Genomic DNA, 21,413 nt, shown 5'->3' with positions numbered 1-21,413 from the left:
GTGATACAATAGTGAATAATTGTTATCAGGACTGATTGTGAGGGTTGGAAATGTAAAGGTAGACGTTTTATAGCAAGGAAGGGAGTGATTAACTCTCCAGTCTAGGAGCGGAGGTCTCTAGGACCATGAGTGGAGAAGAGCCGAGAGCAGGACCCTACCCAGAGAAGCAGCGAGGCTGATATCGAGGCAGAGATGATGACGTGGAGTGATGAAGAGGCTGGGGACTTTGGATCCAGAGAGGGAGAGGGACTGTGTGCTGAAGACTGGAGGGGGGGCAGTGTAGGGGGCGGGTTTGTAGGGTATACCCTTTGGTCGGTTGATGATGCATGAAGGGGATTGGAACCATGGCAATGAAACAATAAAACTAAAGTTCTCTCATGTAAACTATCATATAATTCACAATAAAACATTAAAAAAAAAAGATTAACAGCCTCGGAAACCCTGTACAGGGTCGCTATGAGTCGGAACCGACTCCATGGCACATAACAACACCAACAATTGGTTCTTGATGGGCACTGGTTTCCTCATCTAATTGCTTACTAAATGCTCCATTAAGAGGGATACCGATAACCATTTATTCATTCAACAACAGTTGTTGAGCACTATTATCTGCCAGGTACTGTTCTAGATGGTGGGCATTCTATAAATAAAATATACAAAAATCTCTGCCCCTGTGGAACTTACATGTTATTGTTAGGTGTTCCAGCAGTGATACTACGTACAATAGAATGACAAGTTGCCCAGGTTCTGGGCCATCTTCACAATCACTGCTGTTTGAGCCCATTCTTGCAGCCACTGTGTCAATCCATCTTGTTAAGGATCTTCCTCTTTTTCCCTGAACCTCTGTTTTTCTAAAGTGACATTTGATCAAAGGAGAGGGGAGGGAGGAGACCTTCAAGGCAGAAGGTAGCATCAGGAAGGCAATAGCCTTGAGGCAGCAGTTGTGCCACCCAGCATGCTGAGGAACAGTAAGAAGACTGTGTGCTTAGAACTGAGTGAGAGGGTGTCGGCAGTGGGCACTGAGGTCCAGAGAGATGATAGTCGGCTCATAGGTCTTTGCAGATCATTGTAAGGTCGTTGGTGTTTATTCTGAGTGCCGTGGGGGACTGTAGCAGAGGTTATTTGTTTGTTTGTTTTTATATATAATCAATGAGAAATTTTATTTTTGCTCTGATAAAATCCCTCTGTGGAGTTAACATTTTAGAGGGAAATAGCTACTCACTTTTGGCTCCTCCTCAGTCCCACAGCCTTTCTTCCTTCTTTTTTGGGACAATGCGTTTTTCTTTTTTTGACTTCTTATTGTGAATTGAGTGAAGGTTTACAAACAGACCGTCCGTTTTACATTCTACGAACCATAGGCTTAGTTTCGTTTCAATGATTGTAACCCCCTAATGGATCATCAGTTATCCCACTTCCTCCCTCAGATTCTTATTTCCATTTCACCTTCTTTCCCAACCCTTCTGCATTTCATCCTTAAGTAAAGACTGCACTTTTGATCTAGAATGGTTGGCTATTCCATGGTGAGCATAACTTACTAGTGTTCTGTCCCCCTATTTACCTATCTACTGGTTGACTGAAAGTGAGTTCAGATCCAGTCCTGAAGGAGGATCAAGGCCAGGGTTTCAGTTTCCTCCAAACTCTTTTTGACCAGCAAGGCTGATTTTTGCCCCCCGCCCCTCCCAATCATTTTGAGTTTTATTCCATACTTTCTCCCTCTCTATCCAGAACCTTCTAATTGAACCCTTTCAGAGAAGTAGTGATAGCTGGGCCCCATGTAGTTCTTCTGGTTGCAGGGTTGTGGAATCAGATGTTCATGTGTTCCATTAATCCATTGGACTAGTTGATTCCAAGCATTTTCAGTTTTCATCACTCTTCTTTCCTCCACACAGGGGGAGACCAATAATTTGCATTTCAGATGGCCTTTCTTGAACTTTTAAGGAGGCAGATGCTGCTCGCTAAAGTAGGATGTAGAACATTGTCTTTGTGGACTGTGTTATGCCAGTTGACCATGGTGACCTCTAGTAGAGTTTTGAGCAGAGTGTTATGATCTGATTTCAGATTTTTAATGGAAAAATCTGAATCTCTCCGGCTGCTGTGGTGAGACTAACTCTCATATTTTAAAAACAATTTCCTATTTTAGAACTCTTTCACACTCATTCCCTCACTTTAATTTTTTTTGAATGATTGATGTCCAGCTCACTACTCTGGAGGTATCAGAAGCCTTCTGCTTCCTTTTGAAATTTGAAACTATACTTACCCTTCTGCTTCCTAGGTCTAGTAAGGGTAACCAACTCATTCCAATTTGCTCAGGATTTTCCTGATTTTAGCACTGAAAGGCCAGTATCCTGAGAACCTCTTCAGGCCCAGGCAAACTGGGTTAGTTGGTCACATAGGCCCATCTCTTCGTTCTTCAGTCTTCTTCGGAAGTCTTGAATTATAGTTTCGCAGTTTCATTTGCAATTTCTTTCAGGGACAGAATGTATCCATGCTAGGATGGCTAGTACCTAAGGGGCTACTAACTCACAGGTAGCACTTTGGGGATTGCACGCTCAAATGGGGTCAGGTGGGTAAAGTAAATGTATTGAGCAGCCAGGTACAATCAATAGGGCATTAGCTCTCAAAGTGTGGCACCAGGACCAGCCGCATCAACCTTACCTGGGAACTTGCTCAAAAATGCAATTCCTAAAGCCCTGTTCCAGACCTAGTAAATGAGAGACTCTGGGATGAAGCCCAGCAATCTGTGTTTGAACAAGTCTTATAGGTGATTCTGATGCAAGTGCAGTTTGAGATCCAATGCAGTAATGAGTGATGGGGGAGGTATCTAACTGGAGCAAACTCACCTTACCTTTGAAGACAGCTAAGCTCAGTAAGGAGTCCTGATGTGATACTGTAGGACAAGCACTGGACTGCTAATCATAAGATTGGTGCTTCAAACCCACCAGCCACTCCTTGGAAACCTTATAGAAGGTTGCTATGAGTTGGAACTGACTCAACAGCACTTAACAACATCAACAACAAACTCAAGTAAAAGAAAACCTGTGCTGGTCAAACAAAGTGTCAGGGAGCTCTCATGGTCTGAAGACTCTACAGCCCCTTCAAAATGATGTTATAGATCTTACATATATGCCCTTTAAGGAGCTCTGGTAGTGTAGTGGTTACGAATCGGGCTGCAAATCTTAAGGTCAGCAGTTCGAAACTACCAGCTGTTCTGCGGGAGAAAGATGAGGCTTTCTACTCCTGTAAAGATTTACAGTCTTGGAAACCCTGTACGGGGTCGCTATGAGTTGGAAACGACTCCACAGCACATCACGACTATCACAATGTGCCCTTCCCATTTAACTATTCCATCATTCTTTCTTTCAGCCTGATAATTATTCTCCTTGAGAAATAATTGAAGAGTTTATGTTCTCTCCATCAGCATTTTCCAGTAAGATGCTAAAGTACTTGGGGCCTCTTTTGTGGTTCTTAGTGTTCCTAGTTTCAGTTGCTTTGCACCATTTTTATAGGCTACACTGCTCTCTTGTTTGTCCCTGTAATTGATTCTGTTCCATATTTGGTGCGGGCCCTATTCAAGTCTGGATTTATCAGTGAGATTTCTGTGCAGCCAGAAAGTAGCTCACTTGGTCTCATATTTTCTCCCTGGCTGGAATGATTTCTAATTAGATAATAAAGGCTGACTTTCTGTCGCCTCCCAAGTCTTTTGAAATAAGCTTCCTTGCCTGGTCATGGAATGATGCCCCATTCGGTTTTTGTTTTGCCCCATTTTCTTGTCTTTCTTTTTGTTCAAACAGCTCCCAATGCTGATGCCATTTTCATTCCCCCAGCCCACATTCCTCCTTGTTTTTGTTTTTTTTTTAAATCTATATATAGGACCAAAGTGGTAGCAGAGTCATTTTGTCGTAGTTTCCTACTGCTATTGTAACAGAAATACTGTAAGAGGATGGCTTTAAAGAGTGGAAATGACTTTTTTTTCACAATTTGGTGGTGATGGTGGTTATGTACCATAGAGTCAGTTCTGACTAATAGCCACACTGTATAGGGTTTCCAAGGCTGTAAATCCTTATGGGAGCAGAAAGCCTCCTCTTTCTTCTGCAGGACCGCTAGAGGTCTGAATTTTTGGGTGCTGGCTCTAGGGGTGGGCTCTCTCTTTTTTTTGACTCTGGGAAAGACCTGTGTTCCTCAGTTCCTTGGCAATCTTCACATGACATTAATATTACCCCCATTTGTGTGGCTTCCATGACTAATCTGCTGTTTTGTTGGTATGTTTGTTTTAAACTTTTTATTGTGAATTGAGTGAAGGTGTACAAAAAAAAGTCATCAGTTTTATATCCAACACATCACACACTTTTTTCATTTCAATGATTGCAGTACCCTCCATGTAACAGCACCTCCCTTTGATCTTGAATGGTTGACCATTCCATGGTGAGCATCCTTCGCTACTGTTGTTACCTCCCCTATACACCTATTTACCGCTTGGTTGAAAATTGGACCACGAGGGTGAGTTCCGTTCCAGCCCTGTAGGATAGTCGAGGGACATAGTCTTGGATTCCTCCAGTCTCTTTTTGACATCTGGTGTTTTTTTTTCTTTTACCCCTTTTCCCCATTCCAACCATATCCCAGTCTCTGTATCCCAGAGCCCTGTTGTTCCAAGGCTGTGCCTATAGCTTTCTTTACTTCTGTCCCATTTAGTTCATTCATACCTGTCTAGTTGTTCTCACGTCTGCTTTGTTTTTCCGTTCCCCTCTCCCTACTTGTATATTGTCCCCCTCCCCCCCAACTGTCCTGTGTCTACTCCCTGCCCAGTGCTCCCCCTTCCCCTCCCGCTCTTAACCCTACCCCTGCATCCTAGCAGTCTGCTTAGAATCCACTTTAGTGGGATAGTATGCGTTCTTTTTCTTAGACTTTTACAGTAGTGGTCCTATGCAGTATTTTTCCTTTTGTGATTGACTAATTTCACTCAACATAACGCCCTTAAGATTCATCCATGTTAGGAAGTAGCATGCAGCTTCCTTGTTTTTCAAGGTAGCATAATACTCCATTGTGTGTCTGTACCACAGCTTGTTTATCCGTTCTTCAGTCAATGGGCAGTTTGGCTGTCTCCATCTTTTTGCTATTGTAAATGGTGCACCTATGAACATTGGTGTGTATATATCTTCCCGTGTTGTGGCTCGTTTGTCTTGTGGGTAAATACCAAGTAGAGGTATTGCTGGATCGAATGGTATTTCTATTTTAAACCTTCTGAGGAAGCGCCATATTGCTTTCCAGAGAGGTTGGACCCTTTTGCAGTCCCACCAACAATGCAGGAGTGTCCCAGTCTCTCCACATCCTTGCCAGCATTTATTGTCCTCAACTTTTTTGATCTTTGCTGTTATTGCTGGTATCTCATTGTTGTTTTGATTTGCATTTCTCTAAAGGAGCTCTGGTAGTGTAGTGGTTACGAATCGGGCTGCGAACCTTAAGGTCAGCAGTTCGAAACTACCAGCTGCTCCACGGGAGAAAGATGAGGCTTTCTACTCCCGTAAAGATTTACACCCTCGGAAACCCTGTACAGGGTCGCTATGGGTCGGACCCGACTCGACGGCACTTAACAACAACAACAATGGCTAGTGATTGTGAACACCTCTTCATATGTTTGTTGGCTGCCCAGACACCTGTTCTTTTTTTAATATACATATATAATTTTGAGTTTTGTCCCACACTTTCTCCCACTCAATCTGGGACCTTCTAATGTGATTTCTTTCAGATCAGTTGGTATTGGTAGCCTGGTAATAGTCTAGTGCTTTTTACAATCTGAAGAGATTAGGTTTAGAGCACGCCCTACACTGATATGACTTCATTAATTTAATAAAACCCCATTCCCAGATAGGATTATAGCCTCAGATGTAAGGGTTAGAATTCTAACACATATCTTGCGTGGACACAATAAAATTCATAACTTGTCCCCTCCTCTACTCTCTGAGAGGAAAAAAACTTGCTAAATGCGCATTCTAGCAAAACTCCAAAGAATTCCAGACAACCCTGGTTTACATGCTCTCTGATCACTATGCCAGTAGCAACAAAATTTGTCTTCCCTTTCAGTTTTCACAGGGAGCTTCAAAAAGTTTTGGTGTCTGTGCCCCACCTCCCAGAGATTATCATTTAATTTAGTCTGGGTGTGGTCTGAACTTTGAAATTTTTTAAAGATCCACAAATGATTTCTACTGGCAGACAAGTTTGAGAACCAATGCCCTAGGCCAGTTTTCTTCCTTTCTTTTTCTTTATTGGAGTAAATATATTTATAACAAAACATGTGCCTTTTCACGAAGTGACTGGCTTACAAGGTTTCAAGAGGGAGTCCACACTGAATAGTTTTCATCTTGTCTAGATGGGTCTGGTGAAAAGAGATGGGGATAGGATTTTTATGATTCAATAGTGAGAAATTGTTATCATGACCAATTGCGACTGTCACAATTGTAAAGGTAGAAGTTTTGTAACAAAAATGGGGAAGTAGTTAATCTTACAGTCCAGGAACAGAGGACCCTAGAACCATCAAGAGAGAAGAGCACAAGCAGAATGCACGACCCTGTCCAGAGAAGCAACAACACCAGAGATGAGGACATGGAGAGGGAGCAGCTGAGGACTCTGGACTCATGGAAAGAGAGGGACTGGGTGCTGGCAGCTAGGAGGCAGGCTTGCAAAAAATATATATATATATATTATATATCCCTGAGTGTTTCTATGTACATCCCCCCACCAAAAAAATAGAGGGAATGATGATGCATGGAGGAGATTCTAATCACTGCAGTGAAACAATGGTGTAAAGCCGCCGTTCTCCCATGTAAACTATCACTCAGTTCACAATAAAAACTTAAAAAAAAAAAAAAAGTGTCATTTCAATATTCTTCACTTGTACAGTTCAGTGACTTGAACTTAGGTTAATTTTGTTGTCCAGCCATCATCCTTAACCATTCACCATTCCCAAACAATTTCATAAGAGCCCAGTTTTGGCATTGACTCACATCAGCATCAATCATTTCTTCCAGACCAGGTGGTCCATCTTGAACGCCACAGTCGAAAGTATGTTTCTTAACCAGTCCTGTGCCCATCTGTTTCCAGCATGATTTTGCCCTTAGGGTCATAGTTCTCCAGGCCTCCAGTACCACTTCATCATTCTTCCTAACAGTTCTGTTTCTTTGGCAACAAGGAGAGTTTTTCTAACTGTATTTTAGAGAATCCACATAGGAAAGAGAGTGGGAGAAAAGTTGCTGACCAGTTTTAGACATTTCCATTCTAAATTCGACTGAAAAAATGGTGATGTGGTGTCAGACCACCTCGTGTAACTTCACAATGGGGAGGAGAGAGAATCAAGGTCAACATCAGCCCAAGGATGATTCCTGAGGTGTAGGTCAGACAAGCTTCCTCTCCAATCTCTAAACCAATTCCTACACCAGCTATCCCCAACTCGATGGCACTTGTTAAGTGCCGCCAAGTCAGTTCCAACTCATAGCGACCCTGCATAGGATTTCCCAGACTGTAAATCTCTACGGGAGCAGAACGCCTCATCTTTCTCCCTCAGAACAGCTGGTAGTTTCAAACTGCTGACCTTGAGGTCAGCAGCCCAACTCATAGCCACTACGCTAGCAGGTTACAATTCAATATACAACTCAGGATAGTTCTTCAGTCAAGACAATTTTTTGGTTATTGTAATAATCAGGCCTCTGTCTCAGCCCCTCAGCTCCTCAGCGGCTGTCCTGCTTGATTGAGCAAGTGTTACAAAGCTCTTTAACTCCACCAGTCAGTGCCTACAGGCACCCCCCTCTGCTGGTCATCTTCACCTGAAGGTGCTCAGCTCTCTCCCTCAGCTTGCTGCCGCTTCTTGCCACCTCATGCCTTCTCCAATCTTACAGCTCTCTTTGTCTCCAGTATCTAGTTGGTTCGCAGGGTAGGAACTCTGGGCTCTGCTTCTAGCTCTTCTTTTTGGTGGTAATGAGTCCCCCACCCCCCCACCCCCATCCATCTCCGCTTCTAGGATTGGCTCACTTTAAGTCAAAACATATGACAAAACTGACCAATCTCCTTTTTAGAGTTCCATACGCCTTATTTGCCTGGCCCCACTACACAAAGGTCTGTGCACCTTATTTACATTATTAGCAGGTTGTCAATCCTCTTGTGGGTCCACCAATACCGTATTTACATTTACCCCACTCAGTCATTTTGTGGGAGTCACAAGACCATGCATGGCTAGAAGGACCAGATGAGAGAATTCGCTGTACCACATCAAACAAAGTAACTCTGCTTTCAGTTGATTTGTTTATCTGCCCTTCTAGATAAAATTCCATTAAAAGAAAGTGCTTACAGGCTTAAAAGTTTGAGCACCACAACTGGATATTTAGTTTCTATCACCACAACTGGATATTTAGTTTCTATCACCCCTCATCACAACTGGATATTTAGCTTCTATTACCCCAAAGTCTGGTGACACCACTGGACTCATAGCTACTGTCCTGTATTGAGATTCCAAACTCGTTTTACTTGTGTTTGGGGTATAGACATTGAAGCTATGCATGTTGTTCCTTGTCATGTTCTCTGATTATTTCCTCCTCCAAACCACTGGGCACTTCCCACACTGTGCTTTTTCTATATTATTTCTGCTATTTTCCACGGCAACTAGTTTCACAATTAAGAAATATGTATATTTACTTTAAATATTTTTCTAATTACAAAAGGAGTATATTCCTTATAGAAAATGGGATGGCATAGACAACCATCCAGGACAAAGTGAAAATGATCTGTAACCCCGTTATGCAGAGCCACCCATACTTAATATCCATGTGGCACAAGTCTGTCCAGTCTTTGTTTTTTTATGCATATGGTTATATTTTTATATTTTATAGAGTTGAGATCATTCTGTATAACATCATATAGTGGGCATTTTCACATACCATTTAAACTGTATCAAAAGCATTTAATATCTGCATAATTTTCTATCATATGTATAATAGTTGTTCAGACACTTTTTTTGTGTGTATGACTATTTTAAATCACGTTGTGATGAACATCCTTGTGTATAAATGTTTGTCTGCGTTTCTGATCACTTTCTTAAGAATTAAACATAAAAAAGAAATTTACTGAGTCAAAGACTATTAAGATTTTTAAAGCAGAGTCCAAAATTCGTTTCTAAAAACTTGGTACCATCTTATGTTGTTAAGTACCGTGAAGTCGATTCAGACTCATAGTGACCCTGCACCGGATTTCCGAGGCTGTAAATCTTTACGGGAGCAAAAAGCCTCATCTTTCTCCCACAGAACGGCTGGTAGTTTCGAACTGCTGACCTTGAGGTTAGCAGCCCAATTCATAACCACTATGCTACCAGAACTCCTTATACTGTACCATAAATGTTTTAAGAAGGCCATTTATTGACATATCAGAAAAGGGACTAATCTCTAAAATGTATAGAAAACTATAACATCTCTAGGACAAACACTGGACAGCTGACCAGAAAGTCAGCAGTTCAAACCCACCAGCCGCTCCTTGGGAACCCTATACAAGGTTGCTATGAGTCACAACATTTCTACAAGAAAAGAACAAATAAATCAATTTTAAAACAGGCAGACATAGCTGTCTGCCCAGGAGACACCAAGGCAAGTGGTTGGGTCCTCTCAGTGCAAATCCTCCTCCAAGACTAAGACGCAAGGGAAAAATGCGTTCTGATTGGTGACCACGCACATCACCCATAAAGAGAAGAGAACGAAGAACATCAAAGAAGCAGCGAGCTAAGCCCTGCATCGTTCAGCAGACTTTGGTGAGCCTGGGTGGAGAACTGGTCGGCCAACAGTGAGGCAAGACCTGGGGACTCATGGGCTCAGAGTCAGTGACACATCCACAGAGGACTAGAGTGGAGACCGAAGTGACCAACTGATAAGAAGAGGGTGGACAGATGCAGGAACACCCACACCTGCAGATGATACTCACTTGCCATGGCTCCAATGAGGGGACGAACAGAGCTCAACTCGAAGAAGATAGAAGAGGAAAAAAGTGTCATCTGATACAATTTGATAAACTGGGCATCCACCAATAAATGCAGCAGTCCAAAAGAGGAACTAAATCCCTCCTCCAAGAATTATTTCCACCCCCTCCTCACAAAGAGTAGATACGGATGGACATCTTGAACATTGGCTACCCAAAAATGGGAGAAGGGATACAAGGGTAAGAAGTGACTGGCTTACAAACTTTCAAGAGGGAACCTAGATCTACAGGGTGGGGAGGATGGTAGAGTGTCCAGTGAGTAGTATCCGACCTGTCTAGGAAGGGCTGATGAAAAGAAATGCAGATGGGTCCCTTGGGAAGCAAGGGTGAATAATTGTTACCAGGACTGATTGTGAGGACTGGAAATGTAAAGGTGGACATTTTATAGCAAGGAGGGGAGTGATTAACCTTTCAGTCTAGGAGCGGAGGGCCCTGGGACCATCAATGGAGAAGAGCAGAGAGCGGGACCCCACCCAGAGGAGCAGTGAGGCCAAAGACTGAGACAGAGAGGATGACGTGAAGAGCGAGGATGACGTGAAGAGATGGAGTGGCTGGGGGGACTAGGGATCCGGAGAGGGAGAGGGGCTGTGTGCTGAGGACTGTGAGGGGAGGGCGGGCAGAACTGCAGGGTGTACCCTTTGGTTGGGTGATGATGCATGGACTGGATGGTAACTATGGCAATGAGACGATGTATGATGGAATGAATGTAAAACTAATGTTCTCCCATGTAGACTATCACACAATACACAATAACACATTAAAACAAAACAAAACAAAAACAGGCAGACATGAACAGACACTTCACCAAAGAAGACATTCATGCAGCCAACAAAAATATGAAGAAATGTTCATGATCATTAGTCACTGGTGATGCTGGTGGTTATGTACTATGGAGTCGGTTCCAACTCATAGTGGCCCTGTATAGGGTTTCTGAGGCTGAAAAACTTTACGGGAGAAGAAAGCCTCATCTTTTCTCCACAGAGCAGCTGGTAGATTTGAACTATTGACCTTGTAATTAGCAGCCCAACTCATAACCCACATACTAATGAAGTATGAGCTACCAGAGCGCCTTCATTATCCATTGTTGCCATTGTTATTAAGTGCTGTCGAGTCAGTTCTCTGACCCATAGCAACCCTGTATAGGGTTTCTGAGGAGTGGCTGGTGATTTGAACCACTGACCTTGCAATTCAAATGACCTTGCAGTCCAGTGCTTATCCTACAGTGCCACACGGGGATTCCTCATAGTCTCACCATCAATGTAGGAGGGTGCTAGTCTCTCCACACCCTCACCAGCATTTTTTGTTTTCTGTTTTCCAACTTTGCTATTAATGCTGGGGTGAGATGATATCTCATTTTTGTTTTGGTTTGCATCTCTCTAATAGCTAATTGGGAGTCCTGGTGTGGCACTGCAGGATAATGCACTGGACCTCAAGGTCAATTTGAGCCATAAGATCAGTGGTTCAAACCCACCAGTCGTTCTTCAGAAACCCTATACAGAGTCACTATGAGCCAGAACTGACTCGATGGCACTTAACAACAACAATGGCTAATTAGAGTAAAGCCTTTTGACTGTGTGGCTCATGATAAACTATGGATAACATTATGAAGAATAGGTATTCCCTAACGCTTTACTGTGCTCATGAGGAACCTGCACGTAGACCAAAAGACAGTCATTTGAACAGAACAAAGTGATACTGAATGGTTTAAAATTAGGAAAGGTGTACACCAGGGTTGTATTCTGTCACCATACTTATTCAATCTGTATGCTGAGCAAATAATCTGAGAAGCTGGATTATATGAAGCAGAACATGATATCAGGATTGGAGGAAGACTCATTAACAACCTGGGATATGCAGATGATATAGCGTTGCTTGCTGGAAGCTAAGAGGACTTTGCTCCTCAGTAAAAGAAAGGGAAATGCTCACAACTGGATCAATAAACAGCATCATGATAAATGGAGAAAAGATTGAAGTTGTCAAAGACTTCATTTTGCTTGAATCCACAATTCACACTCAAGCAAGCAGCAGCCAAGAAATCGAACCTTGTATTGCATTGGGCAAGTCTGGTGCACAAGACCTCTTTAAAGGGTTAAAGAACAAAGATGTCAGTTTGAAGACCTGAGCAATGGTATTTCTAATCACCTCATACACATGCGAAAGTTGGACAGTGAAAAAGGAACACCATAGAAGAATTGATGCATTCGAGTTATGGTGTTGGAGAAGAATATTAAAAGTACCATTGACTGCCAGAAGAACAAACAAATCTGAGTTGGAAGAAGTACAGCCAGAATGTTCCTTAGAAGCCAGAACGGTGAGATTTCATCTCTTATATACTTCAAGAGACATGTTATCAGGAGGAACCAGTTCCTGGAGAAGGACATCATGCCTGGTTAAGTGGAAGGTCAGCAAAGGAGAGGAGGACCCTAACAGGATGGATTGGCCCAGTGGCAGCAGTAATGGGCTCTCATAATGTGCTTAACAACAACAGCAAATTATGGATTATACCTCAACATAAAAAAAAATAGAAATCCTCACAGTGGGACCAATAAACAACTTCATGATAAACGGAGGCAGCTTAAAGTTGTTAAGGGTTTCATTTTACTTAGAGCTACAGTCAGTGCCCATGGAGGCAACAGTCAACAAATCCAATGACCAAAAACCAAACCTACTGCCATCAATTCAATTCCAACTCACAGAGACCCTGTTGTTGTTGTTGCTAAGTGCCATGGAGTCAGTTTTGACTCATAGTGGTCCTGTATAGTGTTTCCAAGTAGCGACTGGTAGGTTTGAACTACCGACCTTTTGGTTAACCATCAGGTGCTTATCCTACAGTGCCACACCAGGGCTCCTATTGTTGTTATTGTTAAGTGCTGTCAAGTCAGGTCCCACTCATAGCAACCCTGTATAAGGTGTCCAAGGAGCAACTGGTGGATTTAAAGCACTGACCCTGTGATTAGCAGCCCAGTGTTTATCCTACATCCACACACCAGGACCCCAGGGCTCCTATATGGTTGTTAAGTGCCCTCGAGTCAGTTCTGACTCAGAGTGACCCTGCATAAGGTTTCCAAGGAGCAGCTGGTAGATTTGAACTGCTGACCTTGTAGTTCACAGACCACATCGGATCCTAAGTGCTACACCAGAGTAAAAGGTCACCTGGTGTAACATAGTCCATAAAGACAACAATCTACATCCTACTTTGGTGAGTAGCAACTAGGGTCTTAAAAACTTATGAGTGGCCATCTAAGATACAACTACTGATCTCTTCCTGTCCAAAGTAAAAAAGAGTGAAGCAAATCAAAGACTCAAAGTCCGAAGAACTAATGGCCCTCATGAACTACAGCTTCCACAAGCCTGAGACCAGTACCTGCCTACCACTAATTACTGCTCTTACAAGAATCACAATAGAAGGTTCTGAACAGAGAGAAAAATGTAGAACAAAATCCAGATTCATCAAAAGTCCATACTTACTGGTCTGATAGAGACTGATGGAAGGCCCTTAGACCCCTTCTAACTTAGAACTGGCCTAGTCCTGGAGATCACCAGATAGCCACATAATAAGGAGGCCTATAAATTAAACGGACTTCCGGTGTGGCACTGTAGGATCAGCACTGGATTACAAATGACAGGTCACAAGTTCAAACCCACCAGCTGCTCCTTGGAAACCCTATACAGAGTCACTATGAGTTGGAACTGAGGAATGCTGCTCAGAAAACTCAACTATATGAGATCAAAAGGGCAAAATTTACCCAAAAGCAAAATTTAGAAGGCAGGAAGGGTCAAAAAACCTGGGCAAATGGAAACAGGAACCTAGGATGGAAGTGGGGGTTGCAACCAAAGTCACAAAACAATCTATAACATGTATAAATTTTTTAATGGTAAGTTAATTTGCTTTGTAAGCTTGTACCTAAATCACAGCAAAATTTTAAGATAGATAGAAAAGAATAAATAGCTGTAAAGTGGGGAGAAAACCAAAAAGAATAGAAACCAAACATTGCATTGGGCAAATCTGTTGCACAAGATTGCTTAAACCTGGTAAAAAGCAAAGATACCACTTTGAGGACTAAAGTGTTACTTGACCCCAGCCGTGGTGTTTTCAGGCACCTCATATACATGCTAAAGCTGGACAATGGACAAGGAAGACCACAGATGAATTGATGCATGTGAATTATGATGTTGATAAAGAATATTAAGTATTGTTATGGACTGCCAGAAGAACGAACCAATCTGTCTTGGAAGAAGTACAGCCAGGATGTTCTAAGAAGGGAAACTTTGTCCCATGTATTTTGAACATGCTATCAGGAGGGACCAGTTCCTGGAAAAGGACATCTTGCTTGGGAGAGGGTCAGCGAAAAAAGAGAAGACTGTCACGGAGATGGATTAACATAGTGTTCAACAAGGAGTTCAAACATCGCAGTGATTGTGAAAGTGACACAGGACTGGGCATTATTTTGTTCTGTTGTACACAGAGTCACTGTTAGTTAGAACTGACCCAATGGCACCTAACAACAAAAATAATAATAATAACCTACCAACAAACATCTGCCAGGTTGTCATACTATTGTGGTTTGCATGTTGCTATGATGCTGAAAGCTGTGCCACCAATATTTCAAATACCAGCAGGGTCACTCATGGTGGACAGGTTTCAAAAAAGCTACCAGATTAAGACAGACTAAAAAGAAAAAGTCTGGCAATCTAAGGCTCAAACTGAGCCAGTGAGGACCCTATGGAATAACAACAGAACATTGTCCAACAGAGAGCTGGCAGGTGACTCCCTCAGTTGGAAGGCACTCAGATACCCAACAGCCTTAGCAGTGGACTCGAGGTAGACAGCTATCATGGAAAAGGTGCAGAACAGGGAACGTTTGTTCTGTCCTACATGGGGTCGCCATGAGTTGAAGCTGACTAGATGACAATTAGCAATTAACTTTGGTTTTAATTAACATAGACCCAGAAACTTCAGATGAAGGAGCCTTTTGATATGCAGCTGAGTTCAGTGAAGTAAAATGAGTGATAATGTTTTGAACTTGGAAACCTATAGCTTTCATTCCTAGGACTGTTTTCCCTAAGAGCTTATTTTGTAGCCTATTGTTGGGCTTAGTACTTGAGGAATCTTAATGGTTTGGGATATGAAGGCTTCCTAGTCTTAAAGTGCCATAAAACCCATAAAGCAATCACCTAAGCTCTCTGTGCCCAGTCTGTGACATGGCAAACAGCACCCCATCTCACACTTTCGTAGATCTTGCATGAACCAAGACAAAGAAAGCATATCCACAAACTCATTTTTTGCATAAACATTTATAAAATTTTACTGTTAAAAAATATATATCAAAACATTTTCCACTTTATTTATTTAAATGTAGAATACATTGGCATTAATTACCTTTGCCATGGTGTGTAACCATCATCACTATCCATTTCCACAAGTTTTCCATCACCCTGAACAGGAATTTAGAACCCCTTAAGCAATATCCCCCAACACTGCTGTGGCACTATAGAATAAGCACAGTCAGTGGTTCAAATTCACCAGCCGCTTCTTGGAAACCCTATACAGAATGGCTATGAGTCAGAAGCAACTCGACGGCATTTAACAACAACAATCCCTTGCAATCACTAATACACGTTTTTCTCTCTGTATTTGACAAGATGTTTCCTATAAGTGGGATCATAGACTCTTTGCCCTTTTGTGTCTGACTGATTTTACTCAGCATCATGTTTTCAAGGTTCATCCATGTCATGTATTGTACACGCATTTTGTAACACGTCAAGGTTTTCTTACTGGGGGTGGGGAGGGTGACAAAGGTTATATCCCTAAACATGGAAATAGATTTATTGAAACATTTCTTTTTTTGTTTTGCTTTAACAAACAGAAATTTATTTTCTTACAGTTTAGGAGGCTAGAAGTTTGAATTCACTGTGCCGGTTCTAGGGGAAGTTTTCTTTCTGTTGGATCTGGAGGCCTGTCCTTGTCTCCTTTCAACATCTGTGCACCCAGTGTGCCTTGGAGATATCCATGTGTCTTGGCATCAGTCTTCCCCTGGGTCTGGGAGGGTCTCAGCACAGGGACCCTGGGTCCACAGATACGCTCTGCTGCTGGCTCCTCTTTCTTGGTAGTAGTTAGGCCCCTCCCATTAAGAGATTTCTTGGTGGCATTATTCTTCAAGGATTTTCCCTGTTTAGAAAGACTTAAGACTGGAATACCTTGGGTTTTATATGTCAGATTTATTGTTTTATTCCTTATTGTTATAATTTTCTTTCTTTCCAGAGATAGATTACTGTGCCTCAACTAGCCATGGATGTCAGCAGGAGTGTGTTAACGCAGATAAATCTTATTTCTGCCGTTGCCTGAAAGGGTTTACCCTGAATCCAGATAAGAAAACCTGTAAAAGTAAGTCACACTGGAGATTGGAGATGGACTTGTTCCATGAAATACCTCTCTAGCTAATTTTCCTTTCCTTGGAAATCTTAATCATGATATACTTCTTTTTAAAGGTTTTTATTATGGATTGAATGACAGTTTACAGGGCAGATCATCAGTTTTACATTCAACAGATCATTCACCTTGTTTCATTACAATGATTATAATCCCCTCTATGTACCATCAGTTAACAGTATTTCTCTATATTCACTTTAGCTCTTTTTTAAAAAAAAAACAAAACACTCAGGCATATATAATAATATAAACTGCCAAAGGGCACATTCTTCACAAGTCTGCCTCCTGGCCACCAGCTCTCAGTCCCTCTCTTCCCATGAATCTACTCCCTCTCTCCATGTCCCCATCTCTGCCTCCATCTCTGGTAGCGCTGCTTCTCTGGATAAGAAGCATGATATTTTACCTAGCATTTGTGTTTATGAAGATGGCTCTGCCCCTCGTTTTACCTTTTGGCTTACTCCATCGATCCTACTCTGGGAATGATGATTTTTATAGATTGACTAGACCAGGTGTGGCCATTGGCCTCAATAGCAAAGTCAGGGCCCAAGTGGAAGCTCCCACCTTTCAGAAATGAGAGTGCACCCTCACTCCTCCTCACTCCACAGTATGTATTTTGGATTAGAGAAAGAAATGGCTGGGCCCAGAGATGGCTGGTAGAAGGAGGTGGTTTCCTCCAGTCTTCCAAGATAAGACACGTTATGGATGCCAAGAGGGAGGAAATAAGAAGAAGTGAGTCTCTGGAGTATTCTGGCAAGATTTAAGGGGCAGGAGGTACCAGCAGGATGGTATTCATTAATGATGTGCTGAGCCTGTCATTTGGAACATTAAGAGACAAACCAGGGGTCCACATCATGGACCCCAAACAAGATCTCTTCAACCAGACTGTTCCTGAGAGACCACTAGAACAGAAAAAGTTCACATGGGCAGGGATGTTTGTATGTTTTCTCGCTGCTGAATCTTCAGCACCTCAGAGAGTGCCCAGTTATATTTAATAGTGTGGCCCAATCTTTGGTCAATGAGTCAATGAGTAAATGAATCTCTCTGAGACTTATAATCCTGGAGAAATTGCAACTATTAAATGAATAACTCAATTTTGTTAGAAAAAATGGACTTTTTTAAAATATGCAATTTGTGCATGTTTTTTTCAAAACTATTCCTGTAGCCAAGACATAATTATGCACAATGAATTGTTTGAGTTCTCCTAACAATGCCATTCACAGTATTTTCTGGAGTATGCATTTTCCTATACCCTTGTGCTGCTCTCTCCTCCTTCCTGCCCACATGCGTAGCAGAACTGAGTTTTCAAAGGTTTACCAGTATATCTCTTTTGAGCAAATTGTGGGCTGTATGACAGAATCCAGTTGAGTCACATTTGGCTCATACCACATATTAACTTCTCCACTCTTTCTAATCCATGATCCACCTTTCTAGTGGCAGATGTTTGCAGAGCCCATATTTTGAAACACCCTCACTTATAAAAGACAATTCCCACTGTTCTGCCTGGATACAAACCCTGGGAACATCCAAGCAATCGATGGGAACTTTCATTCAGAATGTGAAAACAGTGACTGTGAATAGATTATTTTCCATTAGACCACACATGCATGCAATATGAGTATGTTGGAGGCCCACTCTTCTAGCTTGGCCTCTCCTTTTGGGGCTGTTTACATGTTTTTTCGGTGGCTGACTATACCCGAGAAAAATCCCTCGTGGGTAGATTCATGTGTGGACTGAATGCTCTTCCGTAATAAAGGATAATTAGATCAGGTTCAAATCAGACCCTCATTGTGGTTGCAAGCTTCGTGGTGTGGTACTAAGGGAGAGAAAAGGAAACAAGTTAGGCACCCAGCCACTGATGGAGAGCACTTCCTTTAAACTCTGCCTCTCTTACCAATCTTCTGCAACTCCCTCAGCCTCTGCCTCTCTCTCCACACCCTGTCTGGAGAGTCACTTGGAATAAGAGGAGAATCCAAGATAGAGTACAACACTATCAAGGGAGGAGGGGGCCTGAGAACAGAAAGCAGAGTGGCACAGAAGTACCCTTCGGGAATAGTGTGACTGTCATTGGACAGCAGATGGGCCTCTTTGCAGACTGTGGCACAGTCCAGGGTCCCCAACACTCCCTCATATATATTCAGTGGTTATAGCTCCATTTCCTCTCTAGCCAGGTGCCCTAATTTTCCATCCAAGAAAAATAGAATTTCTTCCTAAAAATGGTGTCCTCATCAGCCCTTCTCCCAGTATCCTTCATCGTTACATTTTCCATTGTCTTTGCTGCGAACCCAGCCCTCTAGACTCCTGAGGTCAGCCTCACCCCCTGACTCAACGTTTGTGCTTGCTGGATTATGGCAGACAGCTGTGGATGGAAGCTGGTGTTCACTGTCGGCAGCTCTCTGGAGCATTGGTGGAAGAGGGAAGCATAGAGTTTGTTACAAAGAGCCTGAGGTCTCCTGAGTGGTCTAAACATTACAAACCTAGTGTTAATGGGAGGTGGGTGGATGGGGCTATTTTCTAATGTAATAAGAAATCCATTTTTTCAGAGGAATTCAGTGTTACTCAGTTAAGCTGGGGAAAATGTCCAGGGCAGCATCTTATTGAAGAAAAAATCTTGGCCAGAATTTGTACTTCCTCCTCCTCTGGCCACTGTTTCTCCTACCCGAGAGTGCTGTCATCAATTTAAAGCATAAATTACTAAGGCGGCAGTGTAAAGCCCAGAGACTGGCCTGGCCTGGCTGTCTAGGTGGGGCTGCAGGGCTGAATCAGCTGTGGGCACGACTCAGGAAGCTGGGCTCCAGGATGGCTCATTCCACTACCACGGTCTGGCTAGGGCTCCCTAGAGCTGGAGCTACACTGCACTTGGAAAGCAGGTGTAGACACGGCCTGGACAGAGCTGAACGATGTGAGCTCCACTCTTGGCAGTGTCTCTCAGATCTGTCATGTGACCTTGGGCAGAGCACTTTACTCCTCTGAGCCTGGATTTCCTTAACTGAAGGACGGGAATTTCCTGCATTAACATTTTGTTTGCCTGTCCAGTTTTTCTGAATCTCATTAATGCCTGGGGTCACTAATCTTTCAGGTTTCTAATGTCTTATCTTTCCAGTAAAGAGCTCCGGGTAGCAGAATAGTTAATCACTTGGCTGTTAAATGAAAGGGCTGGGTTTAAACCCTCCAGCGGCTCTGTAAGAGAGAAGACTTGGCAGTGTATCTTCATGAAGATTTCTACCAAGGAATCTCCTTAGGAGGAGTGTGTGGGGTGGGGGGGGAGTTCCACTCTGTCCCAGAGGATTGCTGAGTTGGAATCAATTCAGTGGCACACAACAACAACAATCTTCCCAGTTGGGTCTCCATCTTTGGATTCCATATTGAGCTCTACATAGAGTTGGCACTCTTAAGTACTATTTAATTTGTTACCTGACGGTCCCACCATCTGACCTCAGAGAGGTACACTGGGGACTCTGGGGCTTACCAGATAAAGCTACACCCACGCCTGACCCATGGGCACCACTTCACAGTTGGTGAAGAGACCTAATCAGATACAGGGTGCATAGTAGATACTCAATGAATATCTAAGTAACACACCCATGAAGTAATAGGACTCCAGTTCGTAAAGAAAGCTACACAAAACGTTCCAGAAAGGGCCATTTGGAATAGCTCTTTGCCAGGTAGCTGACTAATAATCTCATTAAGAATCAAAATGTTTTTCAGTTGTGTTATTTTGGGTCTAAATCTTTCTTAAAGACAACATTGGCTTTTTAAAAGAGAGTGTGCTGAAGATAAAGTCACCCCCCCCACCACACACACACACACAGCCCAGGATCCGCCCTCTGACCCTACATTAAATGGCCCCAGACGATTGGGCCCTTTACATTCTGTGTCTGCTTGTTTGTGGCTTGTGTTGGATTACCACGCTAATTTTTCTTGATGAAAAAAAAGTTCTTCTGGTAGGCCATGCTACCTTTAATATTCTTCTCCAAAACCACAACTCAAATGCATCGATTCTTCTATGGTCTTCACCTGCATATAAGGCTATTGAAAATACCATGGTTTGGATCATGCTCATCTTAGTCCTCAAACAGATATCTTTGCTCTTGAACACTTGAAAGGTCTTGTGACAGGATTTACCTAAGGTAAGGCATCATTTGATTTCTTGGCTGCTGCTTACATGAGTGTTGGTTGTGGCTCCAAGCAAAATGAAGTCTTTGACAACTTCAGTCTTTTCTCCATTTATCATGATGTTATTTTGATCCAGTTGTGAGGATTTTTGTTTTCTTTCATACTGAAGGCTATAGTCTTGGATCTTCATCAGTAAGTATTTTAATTCCTCTGCTGAAAGCAAAGCAAAGAAAAAGATACAACCTTTTCCAAGCCTCCATTCTGCCTCTTTAAAATATAGGTACTAAGAGCATATGCCTTATGATCAAAGGAAATGGGGCTTATAAAGTGCTGAGCCTAGTGCCTAGCACTTAGTAGGTGCCTAGAGGTGTTAACAACTGTGTTTATCATTCTTAACATCATTATTGGATACCTTTGATGATGGGGAGAAATTACATGATCCAATCCCTTCTCCAAAAGAAACAGAAATTGAGGCATCACACACAAAAATGTTACGTGGCCATTGTGATGAAGGCTGGAAAAAGATGGCTAATAGAAAGACCAGACTTCCTCAGGAGGTTGTGGAGGGCATTTCTGGGGAAAATAGGTGCCAGAAGATAGGGATTTACTAGGGAATGGTTGGAGTGGAGTGGAAAGGACAGGGCATTCCAGGTTTAAAGACCAGCATGAGGCCTTCACTGAAGGCCAGTGTGGCTGGAGCCCACAGAGCAAGGGGCACGAGAAGAGTCGAAATAACCAGAATGAGGCCATGCAGTACCTCCTACGTCTTTACCCTAAAGTCAGTGAGGAACAAGAGGTTGACACATGTCCCACCTCAAGTTATTGGTATATGTAAGCTCGTTCAAGAACTTTTTTTTTTTTTTTT

General features: G+C 42.6%; 1 protein-coding gene across 2 annotated transcripts in view; it reads left to right on the top strand.

Annotated features, from left to right (window-relative positions):
• The window catches only part of MATN2 (matrilin 2), a 248,589-nt gene that overhangs the window by 170,593 nt on the left and 56,583 nt on the right, over positions 1 to 21,413 (top strand). Inside the window, exon 6 of one of the 2 annotated variants that reach the window (XM_006859193.1) lies at positions 16,268 to 16,390. The exons of the other annotated variant lie outside the window; for it this stretch is intronic. Coding sequence (XP_006859255.1) covers positions 16,268 to 16,390 — 123 coding nt within the window. The remainder of the gene's footprint in view (positions 1 to 16,267; positions 16,391 to 21,413) is intronic. 2 annotated transcript variants of the gene reach the window in all.

Source organism: Chrysochloris asiatica, unplaced genomic scaffold (assembly GCF_000296735.1).
Source record: "Chrysochloris asiatica unplaced genomic scaffold, ChrAsi1.0 scaffold00031, whole genome shotgun sequence".
NCBI classification, from domain to species: Eukaryota; Metazoa; Chordata; class Mammalia; order Afrosoricida; family Chrysochloridae; genus Chrysochloris; species Chrysochloris asiatica.
This window is presented reverse-complemented; position numbering and strand designations above follow the sequence as displayed.